This window comes from Muntiacus reevesi, chromosome 8, assembly GCF_963930625.1.
Source record: "Muntiacus reevesi chromosome 8, mMunRee1.1, whole genome shotgun sequence".
Taxonomy (NCBI): domain Eukaryota; kingdom Metazoa; phylum Chordata; class Mammalia; order Artiodactyla; family Cervidae; genus Muntiacus; species Muntiacus reevesi.
In genome coordinates, this window is record NC_089256.1 from 36,206,910 (window position 1) to 36,225,220 (window position 18,311).

At 40.8% G+C, this 18,311-nt stretch overlaps 1 protein-coding gene across 3 annotated transcripts; it reads right to left on the minus strand.

The window, feature by feature from the left end:
* Positions 1 to 1,127: 1,127 nt before the first annotated feature.
* SGO1 (shugoshin 1) lies at positions 1,128 to 18,018 on the minus strand. Of its 3 annotated transcripts, none has more exons than XM_065943095.1 (8): positions 17,885 to 18,018; positions 16,319 to 16,471; positions 16,042 to 16,235; positions 12,175 to 12,269; positions 10,512 to 10,567; positions 9,228 to 10,034; positions 2,636 to 2,828; positions 1,128 to 2,413 (listed from the first exon to the last, which is right to left on the minus strand). In XM_065943095.1, the coding sequence occupies exons 2-8, from the start codon at positions 16,455 to 16,457 to the stop codon at positions 2,308 to 2,310; spliced, it is 1,590 nt and encodes a 529-aa protein (XP_065799167.1). In that variant the 5' UTR covers positions 16,458 to 16,471; positions 17,885 to 18,018; the 3' UTR covers positions 1,128 to 2,307. The 3 variants fall into 3 exon arrangements, with proteins under 3 accessions (XP_065799167.1, XP_065799168.1, XP_065799169.1); XM_065943096.1 differs by lacking the exon at positions 17,885 to 18,018 and adding an exon at positions 17,170 to 17,510; XM_065943097.1 differs by lacking the exon at positions 17,885 to 18,018 and adding an exon at positions 16,977 to 16,996.
* Positions 18,019 to 18,311: the final 293 nt, after the last annotated feature.

Below are 18,311 nucleotides of genomic sequence, written 5' to 3' on the forward strand. Positions count from 1 at the left end.
GAGCCACTGCAGAACAGCCGTGCACTGTGCCGAAGAGCAGAGAAACTAGAGAAAGTCCGCGTGTGGCAGTGGAGACCCAGCACAGCCAAAAGTGAATTAAAAAAAGGATAAAGCCACCAAATTCAGAATAATTGATTTTGGAGGTGAAAGGAAGGTGAGGATAAAGGTAGATCCAAAAATGTCAGAAGAGAAAGATCCATAAAGTAATAGTAAAGGCAGTCAATGGTGAAGAGCAAGAGTTGGCAAGCCTTTGGGGTAAAAGGCTTGAGAGTAAATATTTTAGACTTTGCAAGCTTAAGGGATAAAATAAATCAACAGCAAGTTTTTTATTTAAAGACAAAAAGCATCTTTACCTTGCAGACCATGCAAAAGCAGACTGTTAAAAACAGTAATTTTTAAGATTTAAAGAAAAATATACTTTATAAAACAGATTCTTTTTCACTGAATGCATTTTTTATTACTAGGACAAAAACGAGTTATACTTGGACCTGCAGGCTGCAGTGTGCTAACTACTAGCCAAAGTAGCCATCAGTCCAACAGGACTTTCTGGAATGGACTATATCTGCATTGTCCCCAGTGTGGTAACCACTAGTCACCTGTGGCTATTGAGCACTTGCAATGCAGCAGCTGTGACTGACAAGCTTTAAAAAATTGTACTGAACCCTAATTAAGACAGCCATCCTAGAGTTTGAATGAATTCAAACAGCAGGTGGAAGGGCAGTAGCTGAATAAACAAACTGGAAAAATAAGAGACTGTGATGGAGAGTAGGGCATATGAACCCGTGATTCCACCAGGGGCAGGAAAGTCTGGGCTGACGTTAAGGATTTCGGGTGTGACTAGCACGGAATGCAGGCAGGTATGGAGATGCAGTAGACAACTTGAGGTCATGGTCAGAAGAGGCAGCTGGGAACACAGACACTGCCAACTGGGATAGGGAGGCTCCACTGAGAAGAGAAAAGAGAAGAGACCGCGAGGATGGTAATGTGGCAGAGGCGATGACCACAGGGAAAGCCAAGGTTTGTGGGGAGAAATGCCCAGGAAGGGAGAAAGCAGTGATGGCTGGAGACAAAGATGACCAGAGAGACAGGATACGTCTGTATTTAAAAGAATGGAAAAAAAGACGCACTATCTTATACAAACTTTATTGCTCTTACAAATCAAAATTTACAGAAGTATATAAAAGTATAGGTTTCAAACTCTCAGAACTGAACCCTCACTGAATTTACTTTTTTCTTAGAAAGGTAGATTCTATTCTTTAATTAGGAACCTTGAAGAAATGAAGTCACACCAGGATTTACAGGCAGAGGCAGAGACCCCAAACCAGCTGGTCCTCCCCGGGCAGGCTGGAGCAGTTAAACCAGACCAGACCCACTCCAGCTCAGGCTGCGGTCTACTCTCCACATCGGGGTCCCAGGTTGGCTGGGTCGCAAACTGGCTTCACGTCACCCGAGGACCTGACTTGAGGTAATTCGTGGCTTCAGGTTTGAGTACACCTCACTTCTGCCACTGGCAGTGTCCCTCGGCCATGGACTTAGGAATTTGAGCAAATGCATAAAAAAGGCCTTGGCTTTCACACATTTAACATTTGGCATTTCTGACTAAACAAGGAACTATTCTGAGAGGACATGACGCAATAATTTGTGATTATGCTAACGTATCACTTTCAACAACGGGCATGTGGAGCTGTGGGTTCAGAGGTAGTCACTTACCCAGTCCCTGAGCCTAAGCAACCATCGTGCTTTAATCACGATCTCATACACATTTTGTCTGAAAAAAATCAAATACAGCGATGGTATAAGGAACCCACAAACAGCTTAGCGTATGCTCTACTGCGAATGACAAGGATTCATTTTATTCAAACACTGTACAAAGAGTTTCAGGAGATCTTCAGTCTGTCTTCAAAAATTCATTCAATCATAGTACTACCCACCTAAGGGAAAAAAAGATGCCTTATAATGAAAACATCTTAATTTGAAGAAACATGATTAATTTCCCAATGTTGGTATAAGATACATCAATTAAGTTTTAGGCAATATAAAAAAAATCTAAACTATGATAGTGCTTCAGTCCAATTATTTATAGCTAGAAGAAAAATAAACCAAATGTATCAAAGGTTTAAGAAGACACATCACTTCTGAAGTATAGTTTTGAAGACATGCTCATGATCTACAATCTTGTCAAGAGAATATTCTACGGCCAATAGTTTAACCATTTGAATACTATTTTTCAGATTCCCTCTTGGCGCCACAGAAGCGAGTGCAGGATGAATTTCAATAGTATCTAACACAGGCTTCATTGTACTTGCTTCACACTTTTTTTTTTTTAGAACAGTGTCTGGAATCTTTTTTCTGCTTGAAAATAGGCGAATTCAAGAAACACAAATCTGTAAAAGGGTCCCCTCTTCTTAGTTTCCTGTAAGAGTAAAGAGAACTCTTAAGCATAATTATAAGCATCCCAATACTAACTTACTCTTCAGTTTAAGTTTATTGTAGATCATGCCATTGTTAATATTCTCACTTCAGTTTTTCATCAAAATGGTGTATTTCAAATAAGGCTCACCCTTTAATGAAGCTCTATAACCTTACTCTCCCAGGTATGTCATTAAAAGTGAGTTCCCACAAGCCAAATACTTACGAAGCAAGTGTGGGTTCCTTATAGTTCACGATGGCGGCTGTGCACCTGCGTTTACGTAAAGACACTGGTGGGCTTTCTACATTCTTTTTTGGAGAAAGAGAAAGCTTTCTAGTTTTCATCACAGGATACAAAGGGACATTCGTGATATCCTTCAGGCTAAAATGAGGTGACTGGTGAGTTTCAAGTAGTGCACCTACAAAAACAAGTTTTATTGAGTACAGTTCCAAAAAACAGACAAACACAGGGACTGAAATTATGCGATTACACACCTTACATGCATCCAAAATCTGCAGAGGAAGGAAAACTCCCAAACTCATTCTACAAGGCCATCCTCACCCTGACACCAAAATCAGACAAAGATATCATAAAAAAAGAAAATTACAGGCCAATATCCCTCATGAATATAGATGCAAAAATCCTCAACACAATTCTAGCAAACAGAACCCAGCAGCACACTGAGAGGGTCAGGGCTTCCCTGGGGGCTCCTGCAATGCAGGACAGGCAGGTTCAATCCCTGGTGGGGGAGAGCCCCTGGAGAAGGCAATGGCAACACATTCATGATAAAAAGAAAAACTCCTCAAAAAGCAGACTTAGAAGGAACATACCTCAACATAATAAAGGCCATATACAACAAACCACAACATACATTATTCTCAACAGTGAGAAACTGAAAGCATTTCCTCTAATATCAGGAACGAGACAGGCTGCCCACTCTTGCCATGATTATTCAACATACTTTTGGAAGTTCTGGCCACAGCAATCAGAGAGGAAAAAGAAATAAAAGAAACCCAAATCAGAAAAGAAGTAAAACTCTATCTGCAGTGAGATGATACTATACATAGAAAACCCTAAAGATTCCACCAGAAAATTACTAGAGCTAATCAATGAATATAGAAAGTTTCAGGGTAAAAACTAGCACAGAAATCCCTTGCATTCATACACACTAACAATGAAAAATCAGAAAGAGAAATTGAGGAAACAATTCCATTGACCACTGCAACAAAAAGGATACCAAGGAATAAATCTACCTAAGGAGACAAAGACCTGTATGCAAAAAAACTATAAAACATTGATGAAGGAAATCAAAGATGACACAAACAGATGGAGAGATATACCATGTTCTTGGATTAGAAGAACAATATTGTGAAAAATGACTATACTACCCAAAGTAATCTACAGATTCAATGCAATCCCTAATCAAACTACCAGTTGTATTTTTCACAGAACTAGAACAAAAAATTTCACAATTTATATGGAAACACAAAAGTCCCCAAATAGCCAAAGCGATCTTGAGAAAGAAGAATGGAGCTGGAAGAATCAACCTTCCTGACTTCAGACTATACTACAAAACCACAGTCATCAAGCCAATATGGTCATCAAGGCACAAAAAAAGAAATATAAATCAATGGAACAAGATAGAAGGCCCACAGACAAACCTACGCACCTATGGGTACCTTTTTTTGACAAAGGAGGCAAGAATACACAATAGAGAAAAGACAGCCTCTTCAATAAGTGGTGCTGGGAAAACTGGACAGCTACATGTAAAAGAATGAAACTAGAACACTTTCTAATACCATCTGTCCATGGGATTCTCCAGGCAAGAATACTGGATTGCCATTTCCTTCTCCAGGGGATCTCCCTGACATAGGGATCAAATCCAGGTCTCTTGCCTTGCAGGCAGATTCTTTTGTCTGAGCCACCAAGGAAGCCTTTCTAATACCATACACAAAAAATAAACTCAAAATAGATTAAAGATTTAAATATAAGGCCAGAAACTATGACGCTCTTAGAGGAAAATATAGGCAGTACACTCACTGACATACATCACAGCAAGATCCTCTTTGACCCACCTCCTAGAGTAATGGGAATAAAAACAAAAGTAAACAAATGGGACTTAATAAAACTTAAAAGCTTTTGCACAGCAAAGTGAGTCACTCAGTTGTGTCCAACTCATTGTGACCCCATGGAGTTCTCCAGGCCAGAACACTGGAGTGGGTAACCATTCCCTTCTCTAGGGGATCTTCCCAACCCAGGGATCAAACCCAGGTCTCCCGCACTGCAGGCAGATTCACCAGCTGAGCCACCAGGGAAGCCCAAGAATACTGGAGTGGGTAGCCTACCCCCTTCTCCAGCAGATCTTTCCAACCCAGGAATCAAACCAGGGTTGCCTGCATTGCAGGCAGATTCTTTACCAGCTGAGCTACCAGGGAAGGCCTCCAAAGGGCATAGCAAAGGAAATGATAAACAAGATTAAAAGACAACCCTCAGAATGAGAAAAAATAATTCCAAACAAAACTGACAAAGGATTAATCTGCGAAATATACAAGCAGCTCACACAGCTCAATACCGGAAAAACAAACAGAAGACCTAAACAGACTTTTCTCTAAAGACGACATAAACAGATGGCCAACACACACATGAAAAGATGCTCGACATGGCTCATTATTAGAGCAATGCAAATCAAAACTACAATGTGGTATCACCTGACAACAGTCAGAATGGTCATCATTAAAAAATCTACAACCAATAAATTCTGCAGAGATGTGGAGAAAAGGGAACCCTCTTGCACTGTTTGGAATGTAAACTGATACAGCTACATAGAAAGAACAGTATGGAGTTTGCTTAAAAAACTAGGAACAGAACTACCATATGATCCAGCAATCCCACTACTGGGCTATACCCTGAGAAAACCATAATTGGGAAAGAGGTGCATGTACCCCAATGTTCACTGCAGCACTTTTTACAACAGCTGGGACATGGAAGCAGCCTAGATGTTCATCAACAGATGAATGGATACAGAAATTGTGGTACATATATACCACTGAAAGTTACTCAGCCTTAAAATAGGACACATTTGAGTCAGTTTTAGTGAAGTGGTTGAACTTAGAGCCTGCTGTACAAAGTGCATTAAGAAAGACAAATATTGTATATTGACACATGTGTATGGAATCTAGAAAGGCGGTACTGATGAACCTATCTGTGGGGCAGTGATGGAGACAGACCTGGAGAACAGATTAGTGGACAGTGTGGGAGGAGTTGAGAGATCAGCATGGAAACGTACATCACCACATGTAACAGAGAGCCCGTGGAGATATGCTGTGTGACACAGGGAGCTCGACCCAGCGCTCTGCGGCAACCCAGGGCATGGGATGGGCTGAGAGGTACGCACGTGGTTCAAGAGGGGGGACGTGTACATCTGTGGAGGATTCATGCTGATGTATGGCAGAAACCAGTACAATATTGTAAAGCAAGCATCTTTCAATAAAAAAAAATTTAAGTACACAGCATCCAGCATTTTATAATATAGGTTTTTAAAAACTTGTTCATCTGGAGAAGGAAATGGCAAACCACTCCAGTATTCTTGCCTGGGAAATCTCATGGACAGAGAAGCCTGGCAGGCTGCAGTTCACAGGGTCGTAAAAGGTTCAGACACGAATCCGTGAGTAAACAACAATTCACCAGGAAAGGGGCACAATTCTTGAGGCACTATCCCTCTGTGTTCCCCCTTTGCCTGGCAAAGAAATAAAGCCACTCTTTCCTTGTCCTTCAAAAAAAGAAAAAAAACTTGTTCATCTTTTCCTCTCAGTATAACACTGAAATGATTATTGTGGCTGTGAACAATTTACTAAAACAATAGCTTACTAAAACTTAAAATTCTTAAAAATTTAAAGAAAAAAATGAAAATTCTTCCATGATAGCTGGGGCACAATGAATTAGTTTCAACTATGCAACTTCACTTAGTCATACTTTGTTCTTTAGAATTATCCAGGTCTCTATCTCTTTCAATTGCAAAGGTTATTATCAACTGATTTCTTAGAGTCTCAGAAAGCCACGTAAGTGCATTCTATTCTACACACAGTGTTAACAGAAAAACCCAAGTCAACTTTTTGGTCAACCAAATACTAAATAAAAGAGAATTCTAAGTCATAGTCTCTATGTAAACGAGGAGAAACAGGGTTCCCTCTAGTAAAGCTTCCCAGCTGGTGCTAGTAGTAAAGAATCCCTGGGTATCCCCTGGAGGAGGAATTGGCAACCCACTCCAGTATTCCTGCCTGGAGAATCCCAAGGACAGGGGAGACTAGCAGGCTACAGTCCATGGGGTCACAGAGTCGAACATGACTGAGCATGCACGTGTGCTAATAAAGCTGGTAGATTAAAAAGTTACCCAAAGATTTTCCTATCAGAAACATTCAAGTTATTCTACCTGAAGCTACATCTATATTGGGAGACAGGCACCCAGCACACAGTAAGAACACTACAAGGCAAATAATCTCTTAAAATTGCTTTAAAAAGCAAACTCTTTCCCAGGAAAAACTAAATTTAAACTGTAAAATGATTTTATGTTTAATAACCACTGTTCAGGGCTACCTGGGTTTCAGATATTGTCTTTCTTGTCCTTACATAAACAAATTGTACTATACTAATTATTCCAACTTTTGGTTTGGAAACTATGGTTAAACAACATCAGATCAGTTGCTATGTTCTGGAATAAAGCTTCTATAACTTTTACCCATACACCAATCTTCCAGGAAATTTGTTAAAAAGAGATTATGATTCAAGGATGTGGGGTACGGCATGAGATTCTGCTTTTCTAAGAAGTTTCCAGTGATGCTGAAGGTCTGGGGACCAAATTCCGAGTAACACTAGTGTTTTTTTCCTTTAAAAACTTATGAAAATTTAAGTACACAAAGATGGAGACAACAGTATGAGCCCCCATTTACTCAGCTTCAATAATTATCAACATTTGGCCAATCTTGTTTGATTTACTCTAAAATCATTACAGCATACTTCTTAAAAGAGATATTTGCATGCTACCAATGGGGAAACAGTGGAAACAGTGGCTGGTTTTATTTTTGGGGGCTTCAAAATCACTGCAGATGGTGACTGTAGTCATGAAATTAAAAGACGCGTACTCCTTGGAAGAAAAGTTATGACCAACCTAGACAGCATATTAAAAAGCAGAGACATTACTTTGCCAACAAAGGTCCGGATGGTCAAAGCTATGTTTTTTCCAGTAGTCATGTATGGATGTGAGAGTTGGACTATAAAGAAAGCTGAGCGCCGAAGAACTGATGCTTTTGAACTGTGGTGTTGTAGAAGACAGTTGAGAGTCCCCTGGACTGCAAGGACATCCAACCAGTCCATCCTAAAGAAAATCAAACCTGAATCTTCATTGGAAGGACTGACGCTGAAGCTGAAGCTCCAATACTTTGGCCACCTGATGTGAAGAACTGACTCACTGGAAAAGACCCTGATGCTGGGAAAGATTGAAGGTGGGAGGAGAAGGGAGCAACAAAGGATGAGATGGTTGGATGGCATCATAGACTCAATGGATATTAAGTTTGAGTAAACTCTGGGAGTTGGTGATGGACAGGGAGGCTTGGCGTGCTGCCGTCTATGGGGTTGCAAAGAGTTGGACACCACTGAGCGACTGAACTGAACTGAACCACCTAACTGGGCTTCCCTGGTGGCTGAGCAGGTAAAGAATCTGCCTGCAATGCGGGAGACCTGGGTTCGATCCCTGGGTTGGGAAGATCCCCTGGAAAAGGGAACAGCTAACCACTCCAGTGTTCTGGCCTGGAGAACTCCATGGACTGTATAGTTCATGGGGTCACAAAGAGTCAGACACGACTGAGCGACTTTCACTTTTCACCACCTAACTAGGGGCTTCCTTGGTGGCTCAGACAGTAAAGAATCCGCCTGCAATGCGGGAGACCTGGGTTCGATCCCTCCGCCCTTGGAGAAGGGAATGGCAACCCACTCCGGTATTCTTGCCTGGAGAATCCCATGGATAGAGGAGTCTGGTGGGCTACAATTCACAGGGTCACAAAGAGTCAGATACAATTGACTAACACCATCATAACAACCATAACAGTGCTGTTACGGGGATCAAATGAGCTAGCACAACAGCATTTTGAGAATGATAAAACTTGCCTGTTTATGTTCGCACACTAACTATTAACACAATTCCCAGATAAGAATCTTTGTGGGCAGCAGCAGGCTGTATTGTCGATATCTGGGCTACTTTCTGATCTAACCAATAAAAGCAAGGTTTTCTAAGCCACAGTTTTTAGATGTTTTACACATGTCTTATAAAATACTACTAAGGAATTGAGGAAAAGGTTTTCTTGGTCTTATTAGGCCACCTTCACTAAATAGAAAATTATTTTAAATTCTGGATCCTGTCAAGTTGACGATAAAGCAAAGTCATTAAAATTACAGGTCGCTGGATATAAGTTCGATTTCATTTTCAGGGGGATGTTTCGGGGGAGTGCATAATGGGAATTTTAATTCAACCTAACTCCACAATTTTCCTCGCTTTGGAAGGTTTCATTTACTGAAAGTAAAAACACTCTCTCCATGACAAGTACTATTTGTTCTTAAAGAGGATTTAAATTAGCTTTAAGTATGTCAAAGCAACACACTATGGTTTCCATCTCCAGTCCCCCACTATTTAATTTTCCCCAAAGAGACAGATGGTAAGTCTATAACCTCCTCCAGAGAAGCAGATGGTAAATGCTAGTATATAAGCACCAGGAGTGATCATTTATCATAAACATCAAGAATGCAGGCAAACAAGCGAATCACTCACCAGGAGGAGCTTCCCTTGTCTCAGAGCCCTCCGTCCCCTTTCCGCCCTGATGTCTTAGTGCTCGCTTAGGTCGAGGCCTGGGGACAGGACTCCTAGTTGATTCACTGCTGAGATCTGGACTGGACTTGCACGTGGGGACATAGAGGTCATCAGAATCATCTCCTGAACAGCTTGATTCACAGATGCTCACTTCAGATTCATTGTTGGTTTCTTCTCTTTTAGCATCATTGCACACTTTTTGCCGGAAAGGAGTGAGGTGAACACCTTCTTCCAAATTAAAATTGTAAGCATCACAGGAGGTGACAACTTCATTCAACTTTTTTTTGGAAACAGTTTTATTATCACTTTTGCTCCCTTTATACTTTGATACAGATTTTGATTTTCCCCTTTTGTTAGCTTTCTCTTTTCCTTTTCTTTCTTTGGCACCTCTGTGCTTACTTTTAGTTTGTTGTGATTTATAGTCATAAATGTTTTTCTTTGTTTTAGTAGCTCGTCCTGGGTGAATCAGCCTTGGTGATGAGTAAATTTGACTCCTGTTGTACCGACAAACACTTTGTTCTATATTTTCAGGTATCCGTGTGCTTATAGGTGGGTCTGCAAATCTAATCATTTCCAGTTCCAAAGAGTCCTCTGACAAATGACTGATTCCAAAATCATCCACAGTAGTAATCTGACATGGACTGTTAATGCATTTCTTTAAACCACGACGGAGAGATATAGTTCTAGGTAAGACAATATCGGTTGACTTATCTTCACTTGAATCCAAATCAAATCCCGGTCTGTCTTGAGAAATAGTAGGTATTGGCTCTGAGAATTAAAAAAATAAAATAAATGAGAAAAATAGGTTCACTTTATGGAAATTTAAATTAAGAATCTTAGAATAAAGTTAAAAATGGAACTAATGAAAATTCTTCCTGTAGTTTTCCATTTACTCTAAGTAAATAAAAATCTGGGGAGCTTACTGTTTACTTCCTCTTGACTGTCTGTCCCTATGTATCCCAAGGCTGTTACAAGGGTTAAGTAAGATTATGTTAAGTGCCTAACGGGGTGTAACACATAGGCTCAGTAAACTGCAGCCACAGCTGTAACCCAGGTTTTTGACTACAGATTTGGAAAAATAAAAATGGGTGGATTTTAAAATTCATTATTCTGTATAAAAAAATAGGTATTTGCTTTGAGCAGAATACCAGATGAGCAGATTTTAAAAAGTAAAAACAAATTGCTACTTGTTCTCAAAGATCTCATTGTGTCTTAACAGTATTTTTAGATTTTCATTTGAATTACCTTCTACTTGGAATGATTCTTCTTGTTCTGGACAGTCAGCATCCTCAAGAACTTGCCTTAGAAAGTACCAATAAAAAATAAAAAACTTAACAGTTATGCAATAAAAGCATTTAAGATTTTCTACAGAGTTTATTTTCTTTTAGTAACATTTCATAATTCCATTCTAAATCAGTGTATCTGTTCTGTATCAAAGGAAACCAAAAACACTTATGATGATGACATGGAAGTAGATTTGTTATGACTGATATTCAGCTCCCCCTAGGAGGAACACCTCAAATTGAACAGTTCCTCCTGAACACTTTCCCTAACTCATCATTTTATGTAACGGGAGAAACAGCCAATCAGATTAATGTATAAACTACATTAAAAGAAATTCAGTTAGATTCCTCTTCTGGAGCCTACTGTATCATTAGCCAAGCTGTGATTTTCTTTGGTACAACATACTTTTGTGGCATTTACCTACTGACTCCTCTGAATTAACACTGTTCATTTTCTTTAAAAAAAATTTTCCCTTTGGTTCATGGAATAAGAAATTTCCATTTCTATGCTTTAATATGGCCATTTCATTCTAATTTTATTTTTTTTCTATACAGAATTTACCTCTCTAGACATAAAAACTTAAGTATAAGTTGTGGAAACAATAATAGCAACCAATCAGTAACAATTTTAGAAATCTTATAAAAACTCAATTATCTCATCTTTTTGGCCATCACATAAACATTGCATCAGATCTTAATATTCAACAATTTAAAAACTATTCATGATTAAAATTAATATGGGGACAGAAATCATATTAGTGACTACTTCTGCAAGGAGAGGGGCACAACCTCAGAAGGGCCATGGAGGGATGGTTCACGACAGGAGCTTTCGCCTGGGGACAGTTACCCTGCCCACTCTCCCCGGGCCCCCACAACACCTGGCAATGTCTAGACACACCTTTGGTTCTTACAACTATGAGAGGGGGCTGCTATTGGCATTTGCCGGGCAGAGGCCAAGGACGCTGCTAAATGCCCCACGGTGCTTAGGACCACGTCCACAACAAAGAATGATCCAGGCCAAACTGTCAGTAGTGCTCAGCTGAGAGATCCTGGCCAGAGCAATGGCAATGCTCTGCACTTTAACCCAGGTTTCAGTGCACAGGTGTATATATTAGTCCAACTCACTGCACTCTGTAATTAAGATCTGTGCATTTGACTAATCTAATTTTATTTCAGTAATTCATAAGCAAACAAAGTACCCTTAATTCAAGAGAAGGAGTATACGAGGTCTGATGGTATTTCGGAATGAACTGGATAAGCGAGTCAGCGTGACAATTTGTTAAGTATGGTAGTTTATTAGATTTCTTTTCTAAACCAGACTATTTGTGTTACTGGCAAAATAACCAACATTCGAATATCCAATTCTTAGAATAAAAACACGATACAAGAAAAACAAATGAAGCTTCAAGAGAAGCTTCTTATCCCTAGACATCAAAAGTAACTAAACAGAAGAAAGCTTTGGTGTGGCTATATAGGACAGAATTTCAACACATCAAATTTCCTTAAATACATTCTTGAGAGAGTATCAGACTTCAAATACGAGTCAGTATGATGCTAATTTCCTTTCACAAATGGATCACAGTTAAATATTTATTGGTATTAATAATAATGAATTTGATACTAACGGTAAATGCTTCACAAACAAGTCTCTGGAGTTGTTGTCACTATTGGAGTCTGTTCCAATTTTGGAGTCCATTCCAGAGGGACATAATTCTAGGTTCTGTTAATGTATTAAAACAAAGAAAACACTGGTACAACCAAAATATTCACAACAAAGCATTCATTTATTCAACAATAGATACTTACTGACAGTCTGCTATGATGCCAGCGACTGTTCTAGGAACTGAATCCATAACTAGAAAACAGAATAAGTACTACCCTCTTAAAGCTTACAATCTAGCATAGGGAGAGAAAATGTAAAAAAGCTAGTAGTCATAAATGCAATGGAGGAAATATTTACTCAGGGTGAAATGGCAGAGTAACTGATGTCTGGAGGGTTCTTTTAGATGGGATGACTTTCATCTGAAATCTGAAGAAATGCAAACAGCCAGTCACTTGAAGGAGAAGCACTGGTAACAGAAAATACAAAGTTCATGGTAGGAAAACCCTTGCTGTGTTTTGAAAAGAAGGCCACTGGGGCTGGAACACAGTCACAGAAAAGACCAGGAGGAGGTGGGCACACAGAGGCCAGATGATGTAGGGCCTTGAGGGCCATGAGTTTGGCAGAGTGTGATGAGAAGTCATTTAAATATTAAGCAGGGAAGTAAAATGATCTAAGTTTTAAAAAGATCAATCAGACCACTTTGTGAAACATGGACTGAAAAGAGCCAAAGGCACAGGCAGCTAGGAAGTCATCATGTCAATCAAGCAAGACATGTCCATTTGGACTGAATCCTACAGCTGTGAAGGTTTAGCCTAGAAGGTTTTGGGGTAACAAAGTGTGCTCACATTGAATAGGGGTGGAAGTAGGGACAATGAATGAGAGGGAAGCTTCTTGCGGTTCTGACTTGAGCAAGCAGCTGGGGTACCTGATTGAGCTGAGCAAGACTTACAGAGGGAGGGAGAAGTCCATAGTATCTTTGGGAGGGGGAAAAAGAGTTTATACTTTGTACAAAGTATGTTTGAGATGCTTTATAAATACTTAAGTGAATATATCAAGTAATAACTGTGTGTGTGTGTAGATCTTGAGCTAAAAGCTATGGAAGGAATACAATGGGTCTAGGACAACTGATGTTTAGGAGTAAAGAAGCCAGCAAAAGAGACGTACACGGAACAGTCAGGAAGGTAAACAGAGAGATAATGATGGTAAGAAAGCTGAGATCAAAGTACTTCCAGCAAAGCCATCCCTGTACCATAGTAGTATTTCAAAGCCAACAAAGAAAGAAAAGTGACCAAAGTTACTGACTTTGGTAACAAAGAGGTTTTGGTGACCCAGATATACAGTGACAACAGAATGGTGGGGATGAAAGTCTGAAACAGAGTTCAAATGTGAATGGAAGCTGAGGAAGGGAAGACAGTAAGTGCTCTATTCTCTTTGGAAAAGTTCTCCTATGAATGGAAGCAGAGAAATGAGGAGAGAGCAGAATGAGATCAGGAGAGGTTCCATTTATTTTCTTTTCCTCTTAAGGTGAGAGAGATACTAAAGCACATTTGTACATAACTCGAACAATTGGGTAGAGGGAGATAGTTTGCAGTCTCATCCAGGATTTTTCAGGAGCAAAGTCCTAGAGAAGAAAAGAGGAGAATCGGATCACACGGGGAGGGACTGGCCTTGGATAGGAACAGACACTTCAGCCAATGGCACCAGAGGGAAAGGAAAGACAGTGTAGACCCAGGCAGATGTGTATAAATAGATGTGTATCAGGGAAACAAGAGGCCCAGTCTGATTCCTTAAAAGTCATTCCAATTCAGTGCAGTTGTTTTATGAAATTTGATAGACAAACAATATACAGACATTATAATGAATAGGTTGAAACTGTTCATCAGAAATAAAACTGGAAATTTAATCCTGTTAATAAAAGCTTTAAGTTGATTATCAATACAGCTAATGTTCTAAAGCTAGTATTACTGAAGGTAAATAAAAGAGGATATTTAACTACAGAGAGATATAAAATTTTACAAGATCCATAATAAAACGTAAGAAACGCTATTAGTACTGATTAATCCTTAAAAGGCAAGATAATTATTGGTAGGCAAGAAATAAAAACATTCTTATTAAAGCATTTTAAGCTTCTCTATCACTACAAATTGACTTCATAAACAAGGATGCACAAGTACCCAATGATGGTTGAGAGCAAGTGACACATAAAACATGTGGCAGAAAACAAACTTTGATGTTTTAAATGTTAAGAATACTTTCGCCTGGCAACTAATGCTATCCTTTAATACTAAAAAATCACTGATAAATATCAAAAGGTCTATAACAGAATTCTTCCACCAGTTTTTGTGATTATCTTATTGAATATTCACTTGACACTATTCTGTGTGATTTCAGCAAAAATCTGAAAAGGGAAGAGGAAGAGTCAAATGTCTTTGAAGAAATGTTTTTCCTCACTAGTTGACCAAACAAGAAAAAAAATTAGGAAAGATTACATTTTGAGGGAAAAAAGTGTTTGTTTGTTTTTTTTTAAAATAATCTAACCCTTACACGAAGGTTAAAAAGAAAAAAAAATCTAATCTTTATAGATAACTCTCTATCACACTACAATGCATATATTGCATGTATGTATATATACACATACATTCTATGTATTATACACAGGAGAGATGTGGAATCACCTTAGTTGCAGGGAAGCAAAAACTCTTTCACTGACCCCTCCTCTAGATGCAGAGAGGACTTAATTCCTTTCTTGAGTCCATCCCCCTACCCTAAGTACTATGCTCTGGCTTCTGCTGCTGCCCTAGGTGCCAACACAGCTGTCTTCACTGGTATGGCAGACAGATGGACACCTAAGTGTTACCAGCTAACTTCTTTCTCTGCCCCATGGAGTTTCCTGGGCAGTGGCCTTTGGGAAAATGAGAGGAGAAACTAGCTCATTACTACTCTTCTAAGATCCTAAACTGAACTTTCTCCATGTGTTGTTTTGGCTGGCCTTTCTATACACCCCTGGACAAAAACAGAATCAGATTAAAAAGCTGACAGCAAAATGTTCAAGATATTTCTTGTTTGGCAGTTAATGTAGAGCTGTCCTGAAGGAAATCGGTCCTGAATATTCATTGGAAGGACTGATGCTGAAGCTGAAACTCCCACACTCTGGCCACCTGATGCGAAGAACTGACTCATTTGAAAAGACCCTGATGCTGGTAAAGATTGAAGGCAGGAGGAGAAGGGGATGACAGAGGATGAGATGGTTGGATGGCATCACTGACTCAATGGACATGGGTTTGGGTAGACTCTGGCAGTTGGTAATGGGACAGGGAGGCCTGGCGTGCTGCGGTTCATGGGGTTGCAAAGAGTTGGACACGACTGAGCGACTGAACTGAACTGTCCTAATTTAGCCAACTAGTAGGTAAAAATGATTCTCCATAAAGCACTTAACTACTTCTCATCTCCCCAGTTAAGGCAGTCCTTACATAACCCCACGGGTGTAGCAAAACGACATAGAAAAGCTAAGATTAACAGCACTGATTAAAACTTCTGGACTACTCGGCTTCCACTACCACTTCCAGACCTTCAGCTTACTTGCCCTCCCTTTGACTCACTTTGCTGACCATTCAAAGGGTCTGGCCATGCAAGAGGCTAAACTATTTATTTCAGACCTTGTCTTGCTACACTCTTTCGGAAGCAAGTTATAGGAATGTCACCAGCACGCTTGAAGCATTCTTAACTGGCCACACACAACTATGGGGCTAGAGCACTGAGAAAAGACATTCTGACCAACTCACTAATAACAGAGCTATCAGTATAATAAAAGAACACAACTGATTTAAATTGCTAATTTAAGGCTTTAACATTTTCTTCCTAAGAAATCCAGCCTTCCTGATGAAAATACCTGAGCAGGTTCTTCTGTCTGTTGTGACGTAAGTTTATTTTTCAGTGTGTATAGTTGATAGCTGAGGAAGTAACATTCTCTCCTCAGCTTTAAGATGACATCGTGGGCTTCTTTCAATTTGGACTTTTCATTTTCCAAAGCTAAGGCTAACATTCTGTTGTTGTCTTCGTAGTTTAGCACTTTGGAAGTATTGGCTGAAAGAAAATAAAAATTTCTTTTATCAGTAATTAAACCTAACCTTAAAAAGTGATGTATAGGAAACATGAAAATCTCTTACTGGTTGTTTGGCATGGTGCAATGATCAAAGACTTTCGTTTAATCTCTGTCAAATTTTTACTCCTTTTCTCTTTTATTTGTCTCTTTATGTCTTCAAGACTATCTTGAAAAGACTTTTTGAGGCATCTTTCCTTGGCCATCTTCTGCCCTAGGACTTTAAAAATAATAGAAATCATTTAATTTTTGAAGGGGTGGTATCAAATATAAAACAAAATTGAAAACATAGGTTGTCCATAAAAAATGATTAGAAGCTTTGTAACTGTAGAATCAGCCCAAAGTAGATAATCTGGTAATAATCTACATTTTGCAGCTTTTAAATTACATTAATATTTGTGGCATAATTTTATCCTCCTCAGGTACTTTATAGGAAAGATTTAATCAATAAGATTTCCAACCCAAAGAATCTGTAATATGCCACTTATTAATTCTGTAACGAATACTGAGGGCTTACTATATACTAGGCACTATGATGGTATCAGTATTTTGCTACTAAATACAGACTACTTTGCATGAACACCTTTTGCCCTACATTGTACTCTGCAGATCTTAAAATTACAAAAAAAATTCTTGTTTCCTGTGGCAATCTATATACATAAGTTTTCACTACAAAACACATCTTCATCTCCTCTGAGTTTGTCAAATATTTTCCAGAACCTTACATTTTCTTGAGTATTTTCTCCAGGCCTTCCTTATTTTCCTCTGGGTTCTTAAATACAGATATTGTAGATTTCATTTAAATATTTTCTTTCTGCCAATACAGATACAATATATACTGGCGTGTTTCCAGGACAGCCAGGACAACTATTTTTAAAGCGCTGACATTAAGCGGGATGTATAAAACACACTACCTACCACAAGGAAGTTTCTTTAGTTCAAACCTGGATACGTTTGCGAGCCAGACAAATCAGGTAACTAAGCAAGTTGGCTTAGTTATTTTAAAAGCACAGTCTATCTTAAAAACTTTCGTTCGTACATTAAATCAACTTAAAATTAAAAAGGAGATGAGCCCCGTCAGAAGCTTCCTTCCCGTCTGGGCCGACGGTCTTAAGAGGGGGTGTGGCGGCCAGCAGGGCTGGAGAAGAAGTCAAGACGGGGCCGCACTGAACTCGGGTTAGGGGTCTGGATTCCAAAGAACCAGGGCGGGAGCTCTCCACCCTCACCCTGTGTCGCCCCTGCCGCTGGGCGGCCGGGAGGATCAGCCAATGCGGCTTCTCCAGAGGGAGAAGCGGCCAAAGCGAAGGACGCCACCTGCTCAGGCTGCCGGCCTGCGGGCCCTTCTGCTCGAGCCTGGGTTTCGAGTCCCGCGAACGCTTCACCTCCCGGTCTCCGCGCGGCGGGAGGCTCAGTCCCCACTGAACAGACGAACTCGGAGAAGGGTGACGGGCGGGCCGGCCCCAGGACCGAGCTTCTGGCCGCCGAACTTAGGACCGGGAGACCCCGCGGCTGGGGGGGCGGCACGACGCCCCTGGGCCCGGAAAGCCGCTGCCCTTTCCCCGGAGAAGGCGAGCCGGGACGGGCGGGCGTGAGGCCCGCAAACCCGCCTCTCGCGGGACGCCCGGAATGGTACCTGGGCCACGGCTTCCGCTGCAACTGTCGCTCCGTTCACACCAGGCTCAGCGGGAATGCCCGGGCACGCGCGCCGGGACCTCCGGGACCCCAGCCTCAGACCTCGGATCGCGCCGCCGTCCGCGTTCAAACTCTCGGCCGCGCGCGCCCATTGGCTGGCGGTCACGTGACGCGGCGGCCCGCCCCCGGCGTAAGCGGAGCCCCGCCCCCAAGGGCGGTGTCCCCTGACGCGATCTAACCTGGACTGCGCCTTCGCGCGGCCGCGGCCGTTTCCCGCCGGGCGGAGTCAGTGGTCCGGCGCTTTTCGGCCTCCCGCTGTGAGGTTTAGGGGCGGAGCCACCATGACACCTTGAGGGGCGGGGACTTTAGGAAGGGAAAAGCTTCCGGTTTACTGGGCCCGCCGCCCATCTTCGAGGTCGTGCGCAAGG